This window comes from Aplysia californica, unplaced genomic scaffold, assembly GCF_000002075.1.
Source record: "Aplysia californica isolate F4 #8 unplaced genomic scaffold, AplCal3.0 scaffold00840, whole genome shotgun sequence".
Classification (NCBI taxonomy): domain Eukaryota; kingdom Metazoa; phylum Mollusca; class Gastropoda; order Aplysiida; family Aplysiidae; genus Aplysia; species Aplysia californica.
In genome coordinates, this window is record NW_004798110.1 from 114995 (window position 1) to 138500 (window position 23506).

The window sequence follows — 23506 nt, forward strand, 5'->3', positions numbered from 1 at the left end:
TGATAATGATAATGATAATAATAATAATAATAATAATAAAAACAAATAATTTATTGTATTCACTTGTATAGGGTGGATTTTTGTATTCATTTGTGTTTTCGTAAGGATGTATGTGCTTTTGTTAGTGTGTGTGTGTGTGTGTGTGTGTGTGTGTGTGTATGTGTGTGTATGTGTGTGTGTGTGTGTGTGTGTGTGTGTGTGTTGGAGAGAAAGAGAGAGGGAGAGATAGACAGAGAGAGAGAGTCTGACAACTTTGATGAGTGAACAATTTCTACCCACAATTTCCGTGTTTCAGACTGACATCATTGAGACCTGCCCCAGTCCTTTGAAACTCGCTCAGCAGCTGACTCATATTGAATTGGTGAGTGGGTAGTTGGTGGGTGCCCTTGTGTGTTTTGTTTCTTCTTTCTTATCAAACATCTATTGTCTTTGTCTCCCCCCCCCCCCCCACCTTCTTCTTTTTGGTGTTTGTTGTTCTCCTGTAACACCTGTAATCTTTGCCACTTATATGACCTTATTGTGTTGCAAGTGCAGTAAGTTGGTGAGCTTGCATACATAGTCACTTGGTTGTTATTATTTTGCTAACTATAGATCTAGATCTCAACGGTAATATGGATAACTTTTGATATTTGTAAATGGTTTTTATTTAACTTCTAATAATTATTTGCTTTTTAAAAATCTTCTTTGATTTTTAGTATTCACTTACAATTTATATTAATTTTCTTTCTTGTGTTGGTCTTTTTTCTGTTAAAATCTTTTTGAAAATGTTATAAAAGTAAACTTTTATTATTTTTTTACATGCTCATTGGGGGTTAGTTAGAGAAAAAGAGGATTGCTTTTTGTACCTATTGTTTGCATGATTTTACTTCCCAACTTCCCAATTGTATAATGTCTTGTATTGTGTCTCCGTGATCGTGTCCATAAATTTGTCTGTGAATGTTTCCTCAGGAGCGAGTGAGCATGATTGGCCCTGAGGAATTCGTGCAAGCTTTTTCAAAAGAACGACTCGAGTCTGAGGTAGGTTATAGTACATGATGTGCCACAGTTTTAATAATTCTTGGCAAATTTCACCAGACTACGATCTTTTCTATAGAAGGCTTGTATGTAAGGGAGGAAGATTTTTTAATTTGATAAAAACAGTAAGTTGTGTTCTCTTCTTACTTTCAAGACTTAATCACTAAAGACATCAATTTCCAGTACCTGAAAAAGTCGGGGACATTGAAGTATTTGTTTTACGTACTAAATGCCTTCAGTATTTTGTTACTGGTCATATATATGTACAATTCAATAATTGAGTCAAAACTGATTTTGATTTTATCCTGCCATGTAGAGAGACTATAATATTCTTTTACTTTCTTGTTACTTTCAGCATTTGAATTATCATGACATGAAGTCCACGAGGAATCTGGAATCTTACGTCCAGTGGTTCAATCGGCTCAGTTACCTGGTCGCCTCAGAAATCACTTCAGTAAGTACTCACATGTTTATCATTGTTCTGTAATCTTGCTACTGGTTAAAGACAGTAGGTGTTGCAAAAATAAAACATTGATTCTGTTTTTGCACATTGAGTTAAATCTTTTAATTAAACCTGAAAAATTTGCGCTTATTGCTGATTTCCACTCTTTGGTGAGACACATCTGAAATATTTTTTATGTTGTATTTTGTACATGAGTTTACATGTATGTGACGGTGTTGTTTTATTTATTATGTCTCATATCATTTGTCATGCTCTGGAATCTTTTTGATTAACGAGGAATATTTTTGCTTTATTTTCCCCTCACAGCATATGAAAAAGAAGAACCGTGTCAAGATGGTGGAGTATTTTATTGATGTGGCAAAAGAGTGTATCAACATTGGCAACTTTAACTCTCTCATGGCTATCATTGCTGGCATGAACCTGAGCCCTGTCACGAGGTTAAAGAAAACGGTGAGAAATTTTCGCATGAAAACTTGAAGATTCCATAAATTCTATCTGTGCCAGAGACTAAAGTTATTTAAAGAAAAGCTTAAAGAACTGATGTTTCTTCGAAAGCTCTACTAATTTTAGCAGTTGAAATTAAAATGTATGTGTGGTACAAAAAAGAACTGATATATTGGTTAGCGTATGACAATCCAGACATCGGGATTTATCTAAAGTCTTGAATGATGTATTGTATACCTTTATTTGTAACCAGAGAAAAATTTAATATAAGCTGTGCTTATCTAGCTTTTTAAACCAGCCCATTGTCCATGTGTACAATGCTTTGATTCAAAACAATATTGGTATCTTTCCTTTTTGTAATGTAAAATTAAAATTTGATACCATGTCTGGTAAGCTTATATATGTCTTTTGTTTCTTGATAAATGCTTCAGATTTGATAATTAACCTCTTCAAAATCTATAAAAGTAAAAGATGATAATTTTTTTTCATGTCTACAGTGGGCCAAAGTGAACAGAGACAAGTTGCAAATTTTGGAGGTATGAAAACTTTTACTCACTCTAATGGAACATGACATGTTTTAATGACAAGTTTAACTTGAGATATTTCGGCACATTATCAGTGCCATAGTTCATGCAGAAGATTAGTACCATTACATTCTTTTGCTATTCAGCACTGTTCAAGATATGTGGTCATACTCCCATTTTACTATTACACATCAGGCTCTGTAGAATGTGATCAGAGGACTTGAAAGTTTTCTGTTGCCTCTAATTTTTATTTCCATAATTATCTTTATTTTCTTACCTCCACTTGACAAAAAGATCTATGTTGTAAACAGTTTGTGCATTATGCACAGAAAAATCATGTTAATATTATAATAGAATTTAATTCTATTATAATCTAATATTTTTTAAAATGTAGTTCGTTTAAAGTGCATAACAGTGATGTACTAAGAAGAAGCAAATTTTGTAAATGCATGAGCGTGTGCATGAAAGTGTGTGTGTGCGTGCGTGCGTGCATGCATGTATGTGTGTGTGAGTTGGTTGGGGGTGGGGGGGGGGGGGGTGGGGGGGGGGAGATGGTAAGAATATTTATACATGACATGACGTATTAATATGAACGAGGAAATGTGAAAATTTGAATTCAAATTCGTAACCATTATTTTTGTATTTTGTCACAGCATCAAATGGATCCGAGCAACAACTTCAGCAGCTACCGCTCGTGTCTCAAGGCCGCCATGTGGAGATCAGAAGGGGCAGGAGAAGAAAGAGAAAAGGTAACGTATTATAATAATAAAAGATTGCATTTATGTATAGCGCTCAAGAAAGTATCGCTAGAGGAAACAATGGGTGGCTTACAGTATCTGAAGGCAAGAGCAGTTGAGGAAAGGTTGTGATTGTTTGTCAGTTCAACTCTCGGGTGATTTGGGAAACTGGTATAGACTGTCAGGTTGGTATCTAGGTTATGAAATTTAACTTTATTAATTCACTGACACAGTCCTCATGCAATCTTTTGGAACCTCAATATAGTATTTACTATATTGTATTGAGTGTTAACTTTCATCACACTAGAAACTTACAACCCTTTCAATAGCTAATAGTGTTTCTCAATAAATCACCCAGGTCATGGCAATATTGTAGGACATTCAATTATGACCCAAAGTAGCAGTGAAAATACAATATTCTACAAATATAACAAGTGGCCATAAATGTTTTATTTAGAAATTGCAGTTTTTTGCTGTTTGCAACATTTGTGTCCTGTTAAGTTCAGAATACTCTGAGCTCTACAATTTTACTGTGATTCACCTTTTAATTGAAATTTAATTCTTGTTTTTTCAGATTGTCATCCCATTCTTCAGTTTGTTCGTGAAAGATTTGTATTTCCTGAATGAAGGGTGTGCAAGCAAACAAGAGGACGGCACTGTCAACTTCCAAAAATGCTGGCAAATGGCCAAACAAGTCTCAGATCTCATTTCATGGCAACAAGTCGAGGTTAGTCGCTGAGTCTTGCAACTTATAATAATAACATTAATTGTTTATTTATATAGTGTGTATCCACACTCTACAGCATGCTCTCTACACTTTACAACTATTATTACCGTGACAGATCTTAGAATACCTGAAAACATTCTCGGCTTCCTAGGAAGAATACAGTGCAAAGCTTGAATTCCATATTATGCATTTACTACATGTATGTTCAGTATTACATGCTCTATTGCTTCATATGATTCAGAAAAACTATAGAAAGATTATAATGCCTCAACTAACTTTCTTCTGTGAGCTCAGATTCACACACTTCCATATTTGATAACTTTTGGTCAACATAAAAAGTGAAAATGCTCAAGTTTACCTGTCGCTTGCACGAAATAATCAGTAACATCTTTTAAAAAAAAAGGAAAATCTTACTCAAAAACTCTACTAGCAACCTGTGTTCGAAATTGCCATTACATCTACTGTCAGGTTGCAAAGGAAAGTATACATGCAAGTTTATTTTCCAAAGTGTCAGTTTGATTAGAAAACGTCTCCCAAAACTTCCTTCCCCACACACTCACACATGTACACAATAAATGCATGAGAACAATCTTTCATACACTCATTGGTTTTGTGTTATTTAAAGCTTTGAATCCCTTCATTTCCTTGCTGTGTGAAGTAATTCTTCTTTCCCTTTATAACTTTCTGCAGTGTCCATTTGAGAAGAGCAGCTCAGTTCTGAACTACATTCTCACGACCCCAGTATATAAAGAGTCCAGTAAGTATCTATGCTTCTAAGCCTTGTTAAAAGATGCATCTCACTGGCATTTGTGGTGTAGCAGTTAGGTGATTCGCTGTCATGCGCAGGAGACCCGAGTTTGATTCCCAAGTGGGGAGAAATTTGTTATTGAGTATCTCTGTCTTTCTGTAGGGATGTAACCCTCTCAGCCCAGGTTGGCCCTGACAGATGCCTGCCTCCTAAATGTTCTAAATTGGGTCGATGTGTCTATAAAAATACCTCTACATACATTTTAAAGAAAAAAATTAAAAGAACACATCCTGCCTGAGATATTATGTTTTTCCAAGTTGTAAAATTCAGTTTTTGTTCTGATCCCTTCCAGATGGTTTTACTATCAAGTGTCCTCTCTTGAATGACTGTTTAATTTCACCGATAAATATGAGGTCATGAGTCCTATCTCCAAAAATGCAGTACCACTGCAGGAAATGTAAATTATTGTAACCAAATGGGGTGTTTAACTTTATGTTAAATAGGTTGTGTAATTCCACCTTTTTCAGAGTTAATCATATTATTGTATATAATATATATTAATATTGTTTGAACTATAATCAGCTGAATTGGTGATTGTGTAAATATGCAGTCAGGTTAACTTTATGGACTTCTCTTTCCCCACAGTGTTGTCTCTGGCTTCTTATGAGTGTGAAACCCCTGACAACAGCTACGACAGAGAGAGATATAAGCAGCTCAAGTAAGTCATGAGTTCACCCATGCTATTCAAAATTTGCCACTGTGTTGGAGATATGAACAAAGAAGCCTATCTCGACTCCACCATATGCCATGTTGAAACATGATGTACGATGGAGGCTTTCACTGAACAGTACAGTGGATCTGTATTGAGTAATGTCTTAACGTTTTTCTTTTCAATATTCTGTTTATAAAGGATCTTTGTTTCAGTTTGATCTTTACTTTGTAGGGTTCACTAAGATAAGAATATGTGTCTTCATTTAGATGTGCTGTTGTTTGAGTTTATATATATATATATATATCTGCCCCTAAAACGACTTTCAGAGACAGGACTTCTAAATATAACGTCCATCTCTGATTGGACCAAACCTGTTTGATGGAGAGCTTTGAAAACTCAAAAAATAAAACAAAAACGAAAATGACTCCAGCGTCTATTCCAACAGAGGTCTTTTGAACCACAGGCCAGAAGGATACAAACTGAGCTATTGCATATTCCCTTAAACTTGTAGATTAGATTAATTGGTTGGATCACTAAATGTTTGACTGAACTTAAGTAAGTTTTGGCTTTATAGGCTACCATTTAGATCGTACAGTGTGTTTAAAAGTAAACATTATTTTCCTTCCGAGAGCAAACCTTTTGAGTTTACACTGTCTAAAGATGTTGTTGTGGCAGGTGCTCTGGTGTGGTTTGCTCCTTATTTCCTGTCAAACATCCATTGTTTTTATCTCCCCTCCTTCTTTCTTGTGTTCTCTATTGTAACACCTCTAATCTTCAGCACTTATATGACTTTATTGTTTTGCAAGTGCCATATAACAATTACTAAAACAAAAGATTTTGTGTTAACATTTTTGTCTTATTTCTTTCCATTAACTTCACAGGTCTCAAATGAGCTTATGACTACGCGACAGAGTGGAGAAACCTTCATACTCATGCATCCCCAAGATTTCACCATCGTCATCATCATCATCATCATCCTGATAGCCTCCCTTGAAACGCGCTATCATTATAAGTTATTGTTTTACCACCACACATATAAACTTGTCATTCCGTATCCATTAGCTTTGTTCACAATTCACAGTTGTTTACTTGTGAATCATCATCATTATCATCATTATAATTATCATCATCATCATCATCATCATCATCATCATCATCATCATCATCATGTATAACAATGCCAACATATAGACATATCGTTAAACTCATCACAATTTGTGGTACAAAGCACAAAAAATGTGCAGAAAACTTTGTGATAATGACACTGGTAAGGGTATTGATTATGTATCACCTTTACTGCTAGGCTTGTAGACATCAGTAATGTAAAATATGAACAGTATGTAGAAAGAATTAAGAGAAAATCCGTAGACAGCTTTGTCATAGAGAGCCAGAAGGACAGCCTGTCGCCACCAGGTCTTCGTCTTCAATGGTTAGAGAAAAACATATATAAATATACACTGGAATAAAAGGTACATATATTTATATATATATATACTGATACCTTTATTATGTATACAAACTTTGCTTGATGAATTTTGGCAGTGCACTGTGGAGACTAGACTGAACTAATTTGATACTTTGTTGTATTTATTTTTAAACTGACCCACTTATTAAAAATGTAACTGTACAAACGTTGCCAGAGAATATACATGATTTAAATCTGTGAACAGAGACTTGCTGGTATTTGCAACCTTTCATTACACCTAACAGAATCTTGTTAATACTGTACTTCAAATGTTCTTGAATTTGTACTTTTGAAAAAAAATTAAACATTTTTTTCATTGTACAATTGTACAATGGAGTAGCAGTGAAGATAAAACGTTTGTATTTCATTGATTTGTACTTTTGAAAGTTGAAGTAAGTGGAGTTTGTTTGGGGTTTTTTCCCCCCACTGCAACTGGCATTGTAAGTGAGCCTGTCTCCACAGGATTTGTCCCAGCACCATGTATGTATGATTAGACCAGCCATGTCCTGACCTGTTATGTCTGAAGACTGTTGGTGTAGGGATGTATCATGTAAATATAACAAATATTTTGCGGGAAGGGGGATCGTCTACCAAATAAATTCCAAGAACTTTGATTATACTAATTTGCTTTGATGTGCAGTCCACTCCATTTCGTCACGCTCATAAGATAAATTCCCAAGTCATTTTTAGCTTTTTTGAGAAAATTAGGAAAAAAAACCCATTTCTTTCAAACAATTGACTCTGTTAAAACCCTTGAGTTTTGGAACGCTCAATTGATTTTATATTTGGATTATTCTTTTGTCCAAGTGAACTATATTACCAAGCTGACTCTGCTCTTCCTATCAGAAACAAAAACTCCAAACCGGACAAAACTGACATAGGCAATTATCTTATGAGAGCAGCAGTTGTTTTGTCCATTATTATGAAATTCTACTTAATTAAACGTGGAGAGTTCTGTCCTCTGCAAGCTGAGCTTGGAATTGTCTGAGAAAGTTGGACGACTTAAAGATGGGGTAAAAGGAATGTATTTCATGACTGTTGGAGCAGTAAGCAAGGCTCTAATGACATTATGGTTGGCATTGAGTTTTGGGACCTTTCAACTCAATTATGGGATATTGAAGAGGCGGGACCTCTTAATTTAATGTCCATGTTGATGTGAAGTGAGATGAATCATTGTTGTTCTATCGAGGGTTTGAATTGACTCTAAAATCTGGTCTTCGCTAACATAGTCGAGTGTCTTATCATTTCATCGAGATCATGCTCATCTCCTTTCCCTCATACAAGAAGTTAGTGATTTGTAACAGGAAATAAGTAGTCTTGTACATTCATCTCCATGAAATTGTATCTCTTGTTCAGGGAATTTACACAAGAGGGACTTACAAAGGAATATTTTTATGCTGCTGAAAAACTGTAGTTGTGACATGTCCCTGTAATTTTGATGTGAATGTTGAATTGAATGCAGTTTCAAACACTTCTTGAATGGTTAGGATTCAAAGAGCCGGTACCATATTGGAACTTAACTTGAGATGTAAAGTATATATCACTAGAATCCTAGCATCCTTTTACTTTCACCCCTCACTGTCAAATTTAGAATAAGCTGCTGAGCTTTTATACTTGTAATTTGTCCATGAGCCTTTGAAACCAAATAATTTTTAACAAGCCATCAATTATGTCTTGGAAGTTGTCTTACCATGTTTTGTAATTGTTGCTAAATTTTTAATATTACTTAGATCCAGCAACGTTGGAAGAAAGAAGTTGTTTTTTAATGATTTGTATTTATAATTCTTGTAGTGAGTATTTGCAGGTTCAATTCTCTCAATACAACAAACGCATCTGTGAACATTTTCCACATGGAATACGTTATAAAATGTACACCTTAGATTATAATTTTGCTTCCCACCCACTTTTGTTGACCAAAAGTCTACAATTATTGTGCTTGTTTGTGAATCAAAAATTGTTTTTAAATAAGATAAAATAATTTACTAGATCTAGTTAAATTTTTCCTTCTGTGTTCCTTCCTCATACACAACTAGTCTAGGTCATTATGTCATATTTTTCCTCCACAGTTACATCTACAAATCCAAATTTGTTTGGATGCTATTTCACCTTGGTTTTTTTTATTAAACTGAAGCATTCAAATTATTTTTTTATAAAACTAGTTCTGCTCCACAAGTAGATTGTGTTCTCAACTGCAGCAGATCAACAAATCTTGTTTGAAAGAAGTAGTGTGTATGCTCTATACAATTGTTGAACTTAACATTAATTTTCTGTGAATATCATTCATAACCACAACCGCTGCTTCTAACCAAAATTTCACAGGGATTACATAAAAAACTGATTGTGAAAGAAGTAATTCAGAACAAGATACCGCTCTTCATTTTCACTACTCAATGCAAGACTCCACGCCAAACGTCACTTTTCAGAATGGTGTATTGTGGGGTCTGACACTAAGCAATCGATTTGAAGAGGTGTGAAATAAAATTTTAATCGTAACTGGATAAAAATGATGAATTTTATCATTTACTTTTCAAAAGATAAAGTAAATTGCAGTGCACTGCTTCGAGAACGTTTTGCCTGTTACCTCCAAGGATATCACCAGCGTTCAACTCAATCTCGAAATATCACACCTTTTCAGCTTCTTGGCTTCTTATTTTAGAACCTGTACATAGTTACATTTTCAGCTCTGGTGAATTTCATGAAAAGAATTTCTGTAATTAATCATTAAACTAATCTCTGAGAAAATATAACTTGAAGCCTCATTTCAAAGATATCATGCAGATTAAGTAATGGCAGCTTGATTCAGACCTAGCACTGATGACACAATGAAAAGCCCCTTTTCCTGTAAGCTTTAATGGCTTTATTTTGTGTCTTATTATATCAACTAAATGACATGTTTTTACTGAACTGGGTAAGATTTATCTTTCAGTCAGAGATTCTCCGACTGTGGTTATGTTTATTTGGTGATGTGATGTGTGTGTCGTCATGATGCATTAAACAAACACCATACTACGCATTGAAAAACTCTTTTATTTCAAATTAAAGAAATAAAATTTCTTTTTGCCATCCGTTGTCTCCTGTTGTTACTGTTGCTCATCTGTCTGTGTTTGGAGGAGTTTTTGGGTTGTTAATTTATTCTCCTCTGATATATGTGAGGCAGCATGGTGGAATCAGGCTCTCGTCAAAATAATCAAAGTGAAGAAACTCATTTTTCCGCAGGTTTGTGAATTTGTATCAAATTATTGTTTTTTGGCTGAACACTTTTCATGCTTATTAAAGAACTAATTTCTGTGTGGATTTTTCTGAAAAACGTTGATTAAAGGCACAATTGATGTAAATTTTCAGTTACCACGGACTCTTAAGCCAAAGAAATAACTAATCTTTGGCGGTTATTTTCTCACTAATTTTACCTCTGAAAACAGGTGACCCCCACCTCCTTCTTTCGCAAATATCTCGACTTGTATTCAAGATAAATGGATATTTTTTTCATCCAAATAAAGACAAGTGAACAACCTTTAAGGTGATACCAATAACTCTACAAGCCCAGAAATTGACGAGAACCTGATTCCATCACCACGCTGCCTCACATATAGTCGTTTTTTCACCCCCATTGAAACAATTTAGATCATTAAAGAGGCTGGCTTCTGACCCTGCCTGTCTGGGCCAACTTGAACTGAGATGGATACAATATCCCAGCAGACAGACTTAGATAATATTAATAAAAATGTTCTTCAACACTTGGGAGCTGAACCCGGGTTTCCTGCAGAGAAATGCCTAACTTCTACACCACAGGTGCCAGTAGGGTAGTTGCATCTGATGTAACAATGAGAATCTTATAACGATAAGTTAAAAACATGTTCAGGACTGGCTGGTTCTCCAGGGGTACTTCCCCAGACCAATTTGCTGTTCAGCATCTCACGACAAAAATTCTTGTTTCATATTCTCTTTGCCTTTTAGTTATAATTGAATACAGAACAATGAACCTTACCATTTGTTTTTTTATTAACTTCTATATATCAAAAGAATGCTCTTTCTCTCTCTCTCTCTCTCTCTCTCTCTCTCTCTCTCTCTCTCTCTCTCTCTCTCTCTCTCTCTCTCCCTCTGGGGGGTGGGGGGCGGGGGGGGGGGGTGTCAAACCCATACCATACCAAACACTGGTTGACATACAATAGCTCAATGGAAAAACTTCAACAACCAGCATTGTGTAAACTTTACATAGGAGGAAAGTATCTGTTTCAATAGTTTCGATTGATCGTCTTTTTTTTCTCTATTGTGATCTCAGCTCTCAGTATCTTATTCTATCATCTTTCCAAAGAGAACACAAATATTTGGATATGACACAATGTTGAAATGGAGGACATCTTTTCATATGAGAACCCCTTTTACTAGATTTTGACCATTATTTTCTCAATTGGACACCTCAGAACTGGTGAGAAATATACTCCGAAACAAGATCCTTGGTTGGGGTTGTCAGGTTAATCTTGTAGTAACTGCTGAGGCAACCTTTACAGAGGCTTGGTCATGAAGCATTGAGAGGAAATCTTGCAAAAATTGTAAAAGGTGAAAAAAGTCATGGTATAAAATTTCGACCACAAGAAATCAGTCAAACAACCTTTCTATATAATTTGTAATACATACAGCTAACACAGAAAGAGGACCACAGGAGGTCATCGAAAGTATGAAAAAAAGAGAAAGAAACATGACATTGGAAGTTCACATTACATTAACTTGGTCAATATGATCAATTAAGCAACAATAGTGGTGTTCTATTATTATGAATATAGGAATAAGTGATAAAGAAAGTTCAACAAGAATAGCCAAAAAAGAAGGTAGGGGAGAAAATTTCAGTAAAATCAAAAAGAAATCATTCATACTCTACATACCGAATATAAACTTAACATTCTCGCACAGACAAAACTTGTCCGGAGAAATAATACTGCACATTCCAATTAGAAAACAGAAAGTTTCTTTCACACATGATTTGTTTGCCACACAAACTAATTTCTTGCAGCATTAAAGTGTTATTAGAGGAAGCTATAACACTTAATATTTGGTCCACATTATTGCCCAAAGATACATTAATATATCATTCACAAATTCCCAATAACGTTCACCAGCCATTTTCTTTATTACAGCTACATAATGTACTATCAAAAGTTTTTTTAAAATATGGTTGTTTGTTAACACTTTGCGGGCACTTGGCGCAATAATTCGTTGGTGAAAATCATCCGTTCCAGTCACTCTCCTGGCTGGATGACCAGATGGGGTATTTTGTACTGCTGGTTGTGTGACTGCAAAGTGTTAAATTTCACATCGAGAGCCTCTGAAAATAACATATTAACAAACATATTTTATTGTCACCATTCTGTTATCATTGCTGTAAAAATCATGCCATTCATTGCTATGACATCGTTCAGACCAAGAGAACAGGATTACTACAGTTCCTGAAGAGATTTTCTCAGCCGATCAGCAAAAACATCCACATGCTTCTTCTGTAGTGTCAGGGTGGGTCGAAGTCTCAATGTACTGCTCCCGGATGTGCCAACATGGACACCTGTAGGAAAAAACAGCAGCTTTGTTCCATCTGTGCTTTGTCATAAATATTGTTGTGATATTGAAAGGCACAATCATTTCACGGAAATCAAAGCAATATTGTTGATATAATGAAGAATCTGTATTTCCTACCTTCTGTAATATACTTTAACTACCTGGAAAATTATTTTGGTTCTCTTTTAAAACATAAAGGCTATTGGTGGGTTGTTGGGTTCTTGTGTATAAACAAGGTACAAGCACTGCTGTGCAGTTCAAGTGTAACTCTTACTATTTCGGTAAATTAATGAGTGCTGTGGCACTGAAACAGGTACGCCTCATTTAGACCATTTTACAATTGAATGTTTTGCGTTCATCAATTAATGTGTATGGCTTTAAAGTCTTGACAGAGGATCTTGTAGCAGTATACACAATACAGCTTTGCCTGGAAGATAGACAAAGGGGAAGAGGATTATTGTCCTAGTACAACTTCACTCCCTTCAGATCTAGACTTCTTTGATATGCTCCACATGAGGAACACAGAATGCTTTGGAATCAAGGAAGGCGTGTCTTTCTAACTATTTTACACGTGTTATAGGGATACTAATTTATTGTTCGAAACTTTTAAAAATTAATTTTGCGTGGGTGGCAGACTAATGGCCGAATTCTCTACAGTTTTCATCCACCAAGGAATTTTTAACTTGTGCAACGTGCGCAGGGGACTTCCAAGATTTTTTGAACCTCATCCGAGAAGACTAGGTAAACAATCTTACTATCTACTTTATTAAGATCAGGGGAGTGAGAGAAGGAGGAGATTGAGTAGTGGGTGGTTACCAAATCACTTAACTCCAATGAATTAGTAGTAAAAACCAAATAACTGCACTTCTGTTCAAATATCTACGAAAACATCATCAAACTTTAATGGTTACACAAGCAAAGCAGAATGGTATGAAAAGATAATTCCCCAATTCTGTAACTCATTCACTGGGTTCACAAAAGATTCAGATTTGACCCTTATAATCTTTTCAATGGGGTACTGCTATCATAAAAACTCAGATTTTTACTCAAATGATGAGTATATAACATTTCTAACAGTTAAAGAAGAAGCAAGATTCACTTTCAGATAATTCAGAAGGTTACTGTGGTGTAAACGCACCTTAAGAATAGAAGGACATGTATTATAGCGTGAACACACCTTAATAATAATTATTGTGACGTAAGCCTAAGGGACATATCACGTGACTATGATTTCGTGCAAGCGGTGGGCCGAAACGAGTAACATCAGCTAACGAAGAACTAGCAGACGAGATCCTGGGTTTGAATCCGGATAGCCAAGTAAAATTTTCTTTTCTAAAACTTCTCCTTTCTCCTCCTTTCCGGCTCTCTAACAATATTCTGTCGTCTACTTTCATTTCCACTTTCAGCCCCCATCCCCTCCCCCTTTGCCGCCTCCTCTGGGATCCTGGTTTTTACTGCAGCCTTTCTACTTCTACTCCTTGGCGCCTTCTTACTGTTGTCTTTCAACTACACCCCTGATCTTAGGGTAGGTAAAATCTAACACCTAGCCTTCTCAGATTTTATAAGGGCAAAAAATAATCTAGGAGGTTCCGAGTTGCACACATTACAGGTCCCTTGGTGGTCCAAAATCGATAGGGATACGCTTTGGGCACTACCCGGGCAAAATTCAAAATTTCCATCCAATTGAAAATGTTAAATGTGTCCAGCACGTTCATATGACCTTATGCAATTGTGAACACCATAAAACAGCTATTCACTCATTCAGTGGAACTTGGATTCAACGACGTCGCCGGGCCTAACCTAAAATCTTGTTGAATCCTTGCATTCCTTATAGCAAACACGAGGTTTTGTGTAGATAATTACAGGAACTGAGCTAGTAATGTATAAAGAGAAGTCACAAGTAGATCCCGAAATGCCTGGTCCTTTGGCACACTGGAAACTCGACAACAATAAGCAGACGAAGACTACAAGATGATCTAAATTCCCTAGGAATCTATTGCCATTTATGGAAGATGAAAGTAAACTGCGAAAAAACTGTCTACTCTGTTTTTACGAGAAGCTATAACCTTGCAAATGCAGAAATCCCTCTCAAAATAGATGGTACCAACTTGAAAAAGGAAAATAACCCAGTGTATCTTGGAGTACAACTTGACAGCAAGCTCAACCTGAAACAACACACCAACAACCTCAGGAGGAAGGCTATGAAGAGACTTAATCTCATCAAACGACTTGCCAGTACCAACTGGGGATCAGACAAGAACACCTTGAGAGGCCTCTATTTAGGATATACCAGAGCTGTTTTTGATTAGAATCTTGTTCTACAAAACATTTGCAGTAAAACTACAAAGAACTCAATGGACACCATCCAAAACCAAGCTCCTCGTCTTATCTCTGGCGGAATGAGATCCTCACCGACTGCGGCCTGTGAAATCCATACAAATATTGAGCCATTGGAAACTCGAAGAAAACAGGCAGCTTTGGAAGTTTATGAAAGATCTAAAAGGCTAGAAAATAACCACCCTAATAGAGTCCTTGTTGACAAGTGGAAACCTAATCAAAGACTAAAAAATACAAAATCTGTACTTGACACTGTTCTCAATCTCCAAGAAAAACATCACCTCCCTGAAAGACGAGAACCTCTGGAAAGTGTTCCCTCAACTCTCCCACCACATATCACCATAGCAAAGCCAGAAATTAGGAAAACACTTTTGGACAAGAGCAATAAAAACACATATCCTGTAGCACTAAAACATTCTGCCCTTGAAACAATTGATTCCTATCCACCAACATGGATCCACTCATACACTGATGGATCTGCCTTTAAGGCAACAATCAACGCTGGATATGGGTCAGTGATCAACTTGCCCAGTGGGATAAAAAAAGAAGTCTTTAATTCCAGCGGGTCCTTCTGCTTCAATTTCATTGCCGAACAACAGGCTATCACCAACACAGAAAACTACATCAACTACTTGTTTGACACTAACCCACTTGCTACCACAGACATTGTTATCTTTACAGACAGCCTTTCAACACTAGAGACACTTGAGAGTGGGACTGATGTGAACAAAGATATATTGCACCTGATTTGGAGTCTACATAATTTGATAAGTAGGCACCACGTCAGAGTAGTCCTACAATGGATTCCTGCCCACACTGGGATACCGGGAAATGAAAGAGCTGATGCTCTAGCAAAGAAAGGAGCTAGCCTCCCTCAGCCTGAAATTCCAACGAATTACACCACCTGCTGCCAAATGATCAAGTCAAACCTCAAAGAAGAGTGGATGAATGATTGGGCCACAGGTACAACAGGAAGGAGGATGTATGGCCACATGAATAAACCACTGGTCAAAGATCCAATCAATGAGTTGAGGAGGGGAGATCAATCCATAATCTTTCAACTTAGAACACAACATGTACCCCTCAACCAACATCTCAACCGAATTGGAGTAAAGCAGTCTGCTGCCTGCCCACTATGTGACTACCCCTCAGAGACAGTGGAACATCATCTGTTCTTTTGTAGAAAACTAACTGATTTAAGGGGATGTTTTCTTCCCAAGCTACCCCACACATCTAATTGCCTCTACTCCTCACGACAACAATTAGAACAAACATGCAACTATTACCGAAAGGCATCATGCAGAAGAGTTAATGCTCAGATGCTACTGGATCGCTAACAACAACAACAACAACCTCAGGCAACTTCCACCTACAAGCATAAATTAGAGGCGCGACGCAGTGGAATCAGGCTCTCCTCAATTTTTGGGCACATGGAGTTATTGGTATCATCTAAAAGGTAGTTTATTTGCCTTGCTTTCAAAGAGAAAAAAATATCCATTTATCTTGAATAGAAGTCGAGATATTTGCGATTGAAAGAGGTGTGGTCGCCCGGTTTCAGAAGTTTCCTGATTTTTACCTCATATTAGCGAGAAAATGGCCGCCAAAGTTTGGTAACTTCCATAGCTTTATAGTTCTTGGAAATGGCAAATTTACATTTTTTTGTGCCTTTATTCAATATTTTTTTGAATGGACACACAAGGGGTTGGGGCAAAACACAAAAATTCTTTAAAAATTTCCAAACTGGACGAAAAATGCCGATTTCTCGAATTTCATTATTTTGATGAGCGCCTGATTTCACCAAAATGCCTCAGAAATTTTAAAATATAATCTAAGATGCACTATACCATAAGTTCTGAGAATTCCAACCAATTTGTCTCTGGTCTGGGCATCCGGACAGTCAAAGGACATGATGCAACCGAGTCCTCGAGCGCGGGAAACCACATTTGGGAATTCAGCCTGGAAAAAATATAACAAAAGTTGAATTTTGTTTAACATGCTGAAACTGTTAGGTAAAGAAGTTATTGTCTAAGATTTGGGGCTTTTTAACTGCTACAAATTTTGAGTAGGTCTTTTCTAGAAGTTTCCTGAACATTTAATTTTTTTCACAAGTGGTATTATTGAAACATAGAAATAGGCGTTATCAATGTGATGGCATTGAAGCATGGAAATAGGTGTTAGTAGTATTATCTACATGTAAAAATTGAAACATGGAAATATCATTCAAATTTAACCATGGCTATTTCCACGTTTCAAAAACACAAATAGCATGTGTTATAGATATATTATCCCTCATAAAAATAGTTTGTCTATCACTCTGTCTGTCTGTCTGTTTGTCTGTCTGTCTGTCTGTCTTTCAGTGAGTCAGCTGGTTGGTTCAATTGTTAGTTCATTTGTCTGTTCATTAGTCATCCCTCTCTCTATCTCTCCCTGTCTTTTTTCTCTCTCTCCTTCTCTCCCAACACACACACACACACACACACACATACACACACACACACACACACACACACACACACACACACACACACACACACACACACACACACGCATAACATACATAATTTGCACTCTTAAGCATCGACATTGATGCACATACCATACACAAACGTCAACACACATATGCCTATCATATTAATACACAGAGTCACACACATGCACACAAACACACACAAACACACACAAACACACGCACACATTATATGCACCCATACACATCCACATTAATACACATACCATACACTCACATCAACACACATTACACTCACATCAACACACATACACACATATACATTCACACACACACACACACACACACACACACACACACTCATGCACACACACAAACCCACACACACACACACACACCTGAGCAGTCTCCAGCACTTGAAGCATTTGTTTCCCCAACTCCGCAGTTTTCTGCACTAAACCTTCCTCCTTGATGGTGGCAAGCACCTCACGTAGAATCACAATCTTGGAAGGGTCCCCGATCCAAGTGTTGAAGATGCGATAGCCCTACATCAGGGAAGAGAGTCAACACTAATCAGGGCAAAACTGGTGCTGATGAAATACACTTGACAGAAATACAGAAGCACTGACAACACAAACACGAAAAACATGAAATCACAGATAGCTCGTAAATTTGCTATACATGTACCCCGACTGACCTTTCTTAAATTTTTCGTAATGTGGCGTCGGTGGCCTAGTGGTTAGGATCTCAGACTCGCAACCGTAAGGTCACGGGTTCGAATCCCGTCAGGGGCCCGACGTTGTGTCCTAGGGAAAGGCACTCTACATGAATTTTTCTCACTTCACCCAGGTGGAAATGGGTACACGGCTATAGACAGCGAAAGATCTTGTCAGTTTGTTAGTTTTTGAGCGCTTGATCTGCTGCTTGCACTGTATGCTTCCTGGGAAGCTGAGAATGTTTCGGAGTGTTCTATGGTCTGCTGGGGTAATAATATAGTGTAAAGCACATAGAGCCTGCTGTTGAGCGGGGATATGCGCTATACAAATGCTATTTATTATTATTATTATTAACCCGAAGTATGGATGAGGCAAATAGACTTGTCAATCCCAGACAGGTTTGAGCTATTTGTGCCCAACTGTATCTTGATAAGAAACATATTAAAAAATTGGTCATTCCTCATGTGATTCACTTCCTTTTGTGAGGAGAGAGAAATTCACAATCAATAAAAAATATTTGATGATAAGAAATAAATCCAACTCAAAACATTGATCATTTCCAGTGTATTCATAAATAATTTACCAAGCCTGAAATACCATACGAAAAATTACTTTTAACTCATTGCTTTCATGACACACCATATGATAAGGCACCTCCCATTAGTGGTGACTACATGCCATTATATCACAAAATTCACCAAACAAAGGAATAACATTTTTCTGCCCTCATTCATATGGCATGTATATATAGCATATCGATAATAGTAATATTTCCAAGAACAATCTTCATTCACTTTTCTGTCATTAAGTAAAGTTACTTCGTCGATAATTTCGATGCCAAATGTTTCTCTTGGTAATTTCACTGTCACCCGCATCATGTATTGACCCGCGGTTCTAATAAAATTTATAGGGAAAATAGCCTTGTTAGGATAATTAGTTAAACTCCAAGCTACTTCCACTTGAAAGAACAGTTAATGTGAAATTTAAAAAAGTTGAAGTTTGTTTTGATTTATCAAAATATTGAAGATGAGGCTGTTAAGACCACAACAGCTTTTTTCAATACAGTAAAATCTCGCATCCAAGCATTGTCACCCCGGCCATAAAGGTGTGGGGAAATATTCATGGCGAACGTTATAATCATGCCAGAAACATGGCAAATGAAAAAAATCTACCCAGAAAAACTGACTTTCTGGGTCGAAAGCGGCGCCCTCCCTGTGGAGCCTAAAGAACGTTACTTTATTGTCATCCAACTTTGGATTACTGGGGACTGTCCACGTGGTTGGGAAAATGGTGTTAGAGGGTGACTTTGAGTGTCTTCCCTCAGAAAATCTGATAAGAAAGCGAGGCTTTCATCTATCCACCTGTGGAAGATTTGGCCTTTGTAAAATGGGACCAGTAATTCCTCCTCTGATTTGAGGCTAAAAAATGGACACAGGAGTAAACAATACAGAACTAACAGAAACAAGAGTAAGTTCTGTTCTACGTACCTCTGTCGGTCTGAGTTCATCACGGTAGTAAAACCCGCCTGTCAACATTTTCTTAGCAAAGGTCATCAAGTCCGGGGGATCTCTCAAGTTGAAGTACTCATGTACCCAAAATTTGCCTGTTGTACCAGCACCCGTCTGTACCTCATCAATCAGCAAGTAAATATTATTCTGGAGAAAAGAAAAGGAGTAAAGGACAACATCATTCTTCACTTATGGGGCATTTCAATGGGACACCGCACTGTTACTTTTAAGAAATTCCTATCAACATGGTGCTTAAGTCAAACAATAATCCCTCTCATATTCTTATAACAGAGTGCTATAGGCCTAAACACTTCATACAGTCAACGTTGAAGCCAAGTTCGAGGGTGGTTGGCGGGTGCTCTGGTGTGGTTTGCTCCTTCTTTCCTATCAAACATCTATCGTCCTTTTCTCTACTCCTTTTTGTGTATGTTACTCTCTTGTAACACGTCTTTTCTTCGGCACTTATATGACCTTATTGTGTTGCAAGTGCCCTAAAATGCTTACTAAAACATGAAGCCAAGTTCACTCAAAAATATATAAAAGTAATATACTAGTACTGCTGCTCTCTTCACAGCTATTTATTTCTCTACATTGCCCAAACAACTGGTTAACCTAAGAAATATAGTCACCTCCTGGCAGATGTCTTGAAGTCCTTGGAAGAACTGTGGACTGGCAAAGTTGTCTCCACCTTCACACTGAATAGGCTCTGTGGCCACACACGCCACGGGCTTGCCTTTCTGCTTGGCATCTTGGATCAGCTCTCGCACCTACAAGACGAAATAGAAAAATTACCACCCTGATAATAGAGAGAAGAAGGTGTTGAACGTAGAGATTGGAAGACCTGTCTGATTGTCTTCTTTGCAACTGCCTTTCCTGCAAACATAATATAAGCCAATGTCTCTGGATCAAATGACTCAACCATGAATACATTTTTAGGAAAAGAAAAAGAAGACTTTAGATAGTGATAAATTTTGTGATCGACTATCCAACATCACCAGAAATATTTATCAATCCAACCTCACACAGTTTATAACTTTACATGCTTCTTTCATGGTTTTCATGTGCACTGCCTAGCCCAAACAACACTTTTCAGAGTTTTTTTCTCCATTGCCTAGCTTCGATGTCCTTAATCCTCTCATTAAAGGTGATGTGAGTCCTCACATCACTTAATTGTATCTTGGCCCAAACACCAAAGTATATCTCGAGCTTGAGGGCGAGTATTTGGTAAGAGGTACATAAAGGATGTGGCCTCATACATAAATAAATGTGACATGCATTCATATGCTCACAGTGAGATAGTAGTAGGCAAAAATGTCAACATGGGCAAGCAGAGTGCATTGAAGAATGTATTAATATCATCTCAATATGACTGTCTAAAGTACAGCATTAACTCTACAAAATTCAAAGACAATGTCCATCATCATGATTGCATTAATGTTTTTAAGTCTTTTACTGCTCTGTGCTACTGATTTATCTTAATCTTAGAAATATGCTCTATGTTCCTTTTTCAAACTGCATCTCTTTTTATTCCTCTTTTTCCCCCTTTCTAAATCGTATTCTTTATAGTTCTGTCCTATGACTATAGCACTCATCATGGCAGACATAGTTACAATAGCTCTTTGTCTAAACAAAGATAATAATAATAAAATAGCACTTGTGTAGTGCAAATTCCTCCTCAACAGCAACCTTGTTGTGGTTTACAATCTATACCATTACCCCTGAAGACCTGATAGCATTATGAAACAATCGCAATATTTTTCCTTCCCATTGGGATACTCAGCATTAAAACAATATAAAATAAAATTTAAAAAACAATCAAGACAATTCACCTCTGCTAAGCACTTTTCCTCTTCTAGCCGATTCTCCTCTGCAAACTCTTCCAGTGGATAGCGAAGGGTGGGGAAAGTTGCGATTGGCCAGTCTGGGCTGGGGAAGTCCAGCTTATGTGCCCATTTAGTGTGGGTCAGGGCAAGGGCACCTTTGAAAAGAAAGGACAAAGCTTAATGAAATAAAACATATTTGTGAATCTTCAAAAGGACCAATGTTCAGCACCTACTGCCTTCATTGAGAAATGTACCAAAAAATGATTATATAAGAACATAGGTGGCATTTTAATTGTTCCCGGCTGAGTTTTGAATCGCAGCAAACTCGGTCTAGATTAAGTTCTTGAGACACACACTTTCTGCCATCCCTATTTTATTGGATTTTTTTTACTTGAATAAAAATTGTGTATTAGCTTCTGTAGTAGGGCAGAGGATGCTAGAATAAGTCATGAAAGTAAGCCTTGGGAAGCAGAGAGAAGGAGATCTCAGGGCAAGTGTGTTAGCCTCACCTTTGTTACACTATGAGGGTGAGGCCATATCAGAGTCATGACTTTGGGATGGTTTCTGTGTGCTTGGAAGAACAAATTAAGTTTTCTTTCTGTCCAGCACACTTTTCTTGTTCCATATGTGTGGGTTGTTTAGGATAAACTTCATATAGGGCTTTTAATATAATAAACAAACCTTTTCTCACACATTATGATTTCTGTTTCTTACTTTGAATTTCGGTTCATTGAAGTTCTATCACTATTCATAGGTATTAATGCTTGTAACATCATTCCTTTTCATCCTCAAAAGGAACAAACTATTTTTTTGTTACCACAGTGAATATAATTACATGAATCTGACATTCTGCCAAGATCATAGAAGACACATTGTTAATACATGTACTGGTTTCGTCCATAACTAAGAGTGGATTGTGAAGGGAAAAAAGCACTATTATATTGTAACACATTCTGATTGGACACAGAGAATATAAGGAAATCATCAAGTGTTGTACGAGAGAAGCATTCAGACCTCTTCCTGAAAAAAAACACCTGTTTTTTTCCCCATTATCATTCTTTGCAAAAAATATGCCTATCAACAATTAATTGGGGTGGGTTGCTGGTGAGCTTTTGCTTCTTTTTTTTGTTTCATATTCTTTTCATCTGACATGCTACTTTTTTCTCAACACTTAGTTATCATTTCTGTCTAGTTATTTTTCTTTTTAACCACAAATTTGCACAATTGAAAAGCTCTTGGAACATTATCTTCAGTATTTAGAGAGGAGATATACCAAAATTTGTATCAGATACTCCACACAAACAACAACAAAATGAAAATGCCACTCAATGTTTAAAATATCAGCTTTCTGAAAAATCATTCTTTCACTTTATCTAACAAATAATTGGCAAAAATTACTAGCCCCCCTTTCCCACTGCTTCTCTGTGATCAGGTAAAGTCAAATGCGAGTAGCTGGTATTTTGTGAATGTTGCATTGCTGAGGTATAAGACAAGACACAATTTCTGTAGTTGATGTATTCCAAAAAAAAATCTTGAAAAAGTTTACTGTAAGGCAGAGAGTCATGCATCATCAGAATCACATGATTAAGGTAACAAATATTAAAGTGTTTCCAGGTTGACAAAAAAAGAAGCTGCTTAACATTAACAAGAAATACATTCAATGGTGTAGATCTATCTATAATCTGCTATCTATGTATTCGTATGCTCTATCTATGTAACTAAAAAAATAGGTCATTCGTTTTCTGTTATAAAGCCACTGCTGAGGTCTTTCTATGGGTCCTCATTACAAAACATGAGTCAGCATGCACTATAAATGGTATTTATAAATATACTATGGGCTAACATTTTTATTTTCTCTTATCATTTAAATCAGAAGGCCTCCTTTTTGACACTGTTGAAACATGTTTAAGAAACCAGATACATGAAAATAGTACAGTAGGCGTCGTTAGTCTCTCAGACTCAAAACTGTAAGGTCGTGGGTTCGAATCCCGTTAGGGGCCTGACGTTGTGTTCTTGGTAAAGGCAATTTACATGAAGTTTCCTCACTTCACCCAGGTGGGAATGGTACCCAACTGTAGACAGTGAAAAATCTTTCCAGTTTGTTAATGTGTGAGCACTTAATTAGCAGCTTGCACTGTATGCTTCTTGGGAAGCTGGGAATGTTTCTGAGTATTCTATGCTCTGCTGGGGTAATTTACTTGTAAAGCGCATAGAGCATGCTGTAGATCGTGGATATGCGTAATATAAATGCAAATTTTATTATTATAATTATTATAA

At 36.8% G+C, this 23506-nt stretch overlaps 2 protein-coding genes across 2 annotated transcripts in view; one reads left to right on the plus strand and one right to left on the minus strand.

Annotated features, from left to right (window-relative positions):
• Positions 1–9897, plus strand: part of LOC101846169 (ras-GEF domain-containing family member 1B) — a gene marked incomplete at its 5' end in the record, with an annotated part of 88428 nt that extends 78531 nt beyond the window's left edge. The window contains 10 exon segments of the mRNA XM_005110008.2: positions 296–361; positions 949–1017; positions 1370–1468; positions 1784–1927; positions 2419–2457; positions 3099–3194; positions 3757–3909; positions 4600–4666; positions 5303–5375; positions 6251–9897. Of these exon segments, the coding sequence (XP_005110065.2) occupies positions 296–361; positions 949–1017; positions 1370–1468; positions 1784–1927; positions 2419–2457; positions 3099–3194; positions 3757–3909; positions 4600–4666; positions 5303–5375; positions 6251–6269 (825 nt within the window).
• A 1142-nt stretch (positions 9898–11039) lies between these two features.
• LOC101846773 (4-aminobutyrate aminotransferase, mitochondrial) overlaps positions 11040–23506 on the minus strand; it is a gene marked incomplete in the record, with an annotated part of 33014 nt that continues 20547 nt past the window's right edge. The window contains 6 exon segments of the mRNA XM_013088944.2: positions 11040–12385; positions 16560–16671; positions 17581–17727; positions 19386–19553; positions 20036–20173; positions 21236–21384. Coding sequence (XP_012944398.1) covers positions 12267–12385; positions 16560–16671; positions 17581–17727; positions 19386–19553; positions 20036–20173; positions 21236–21384 — 833 coding nt within the window.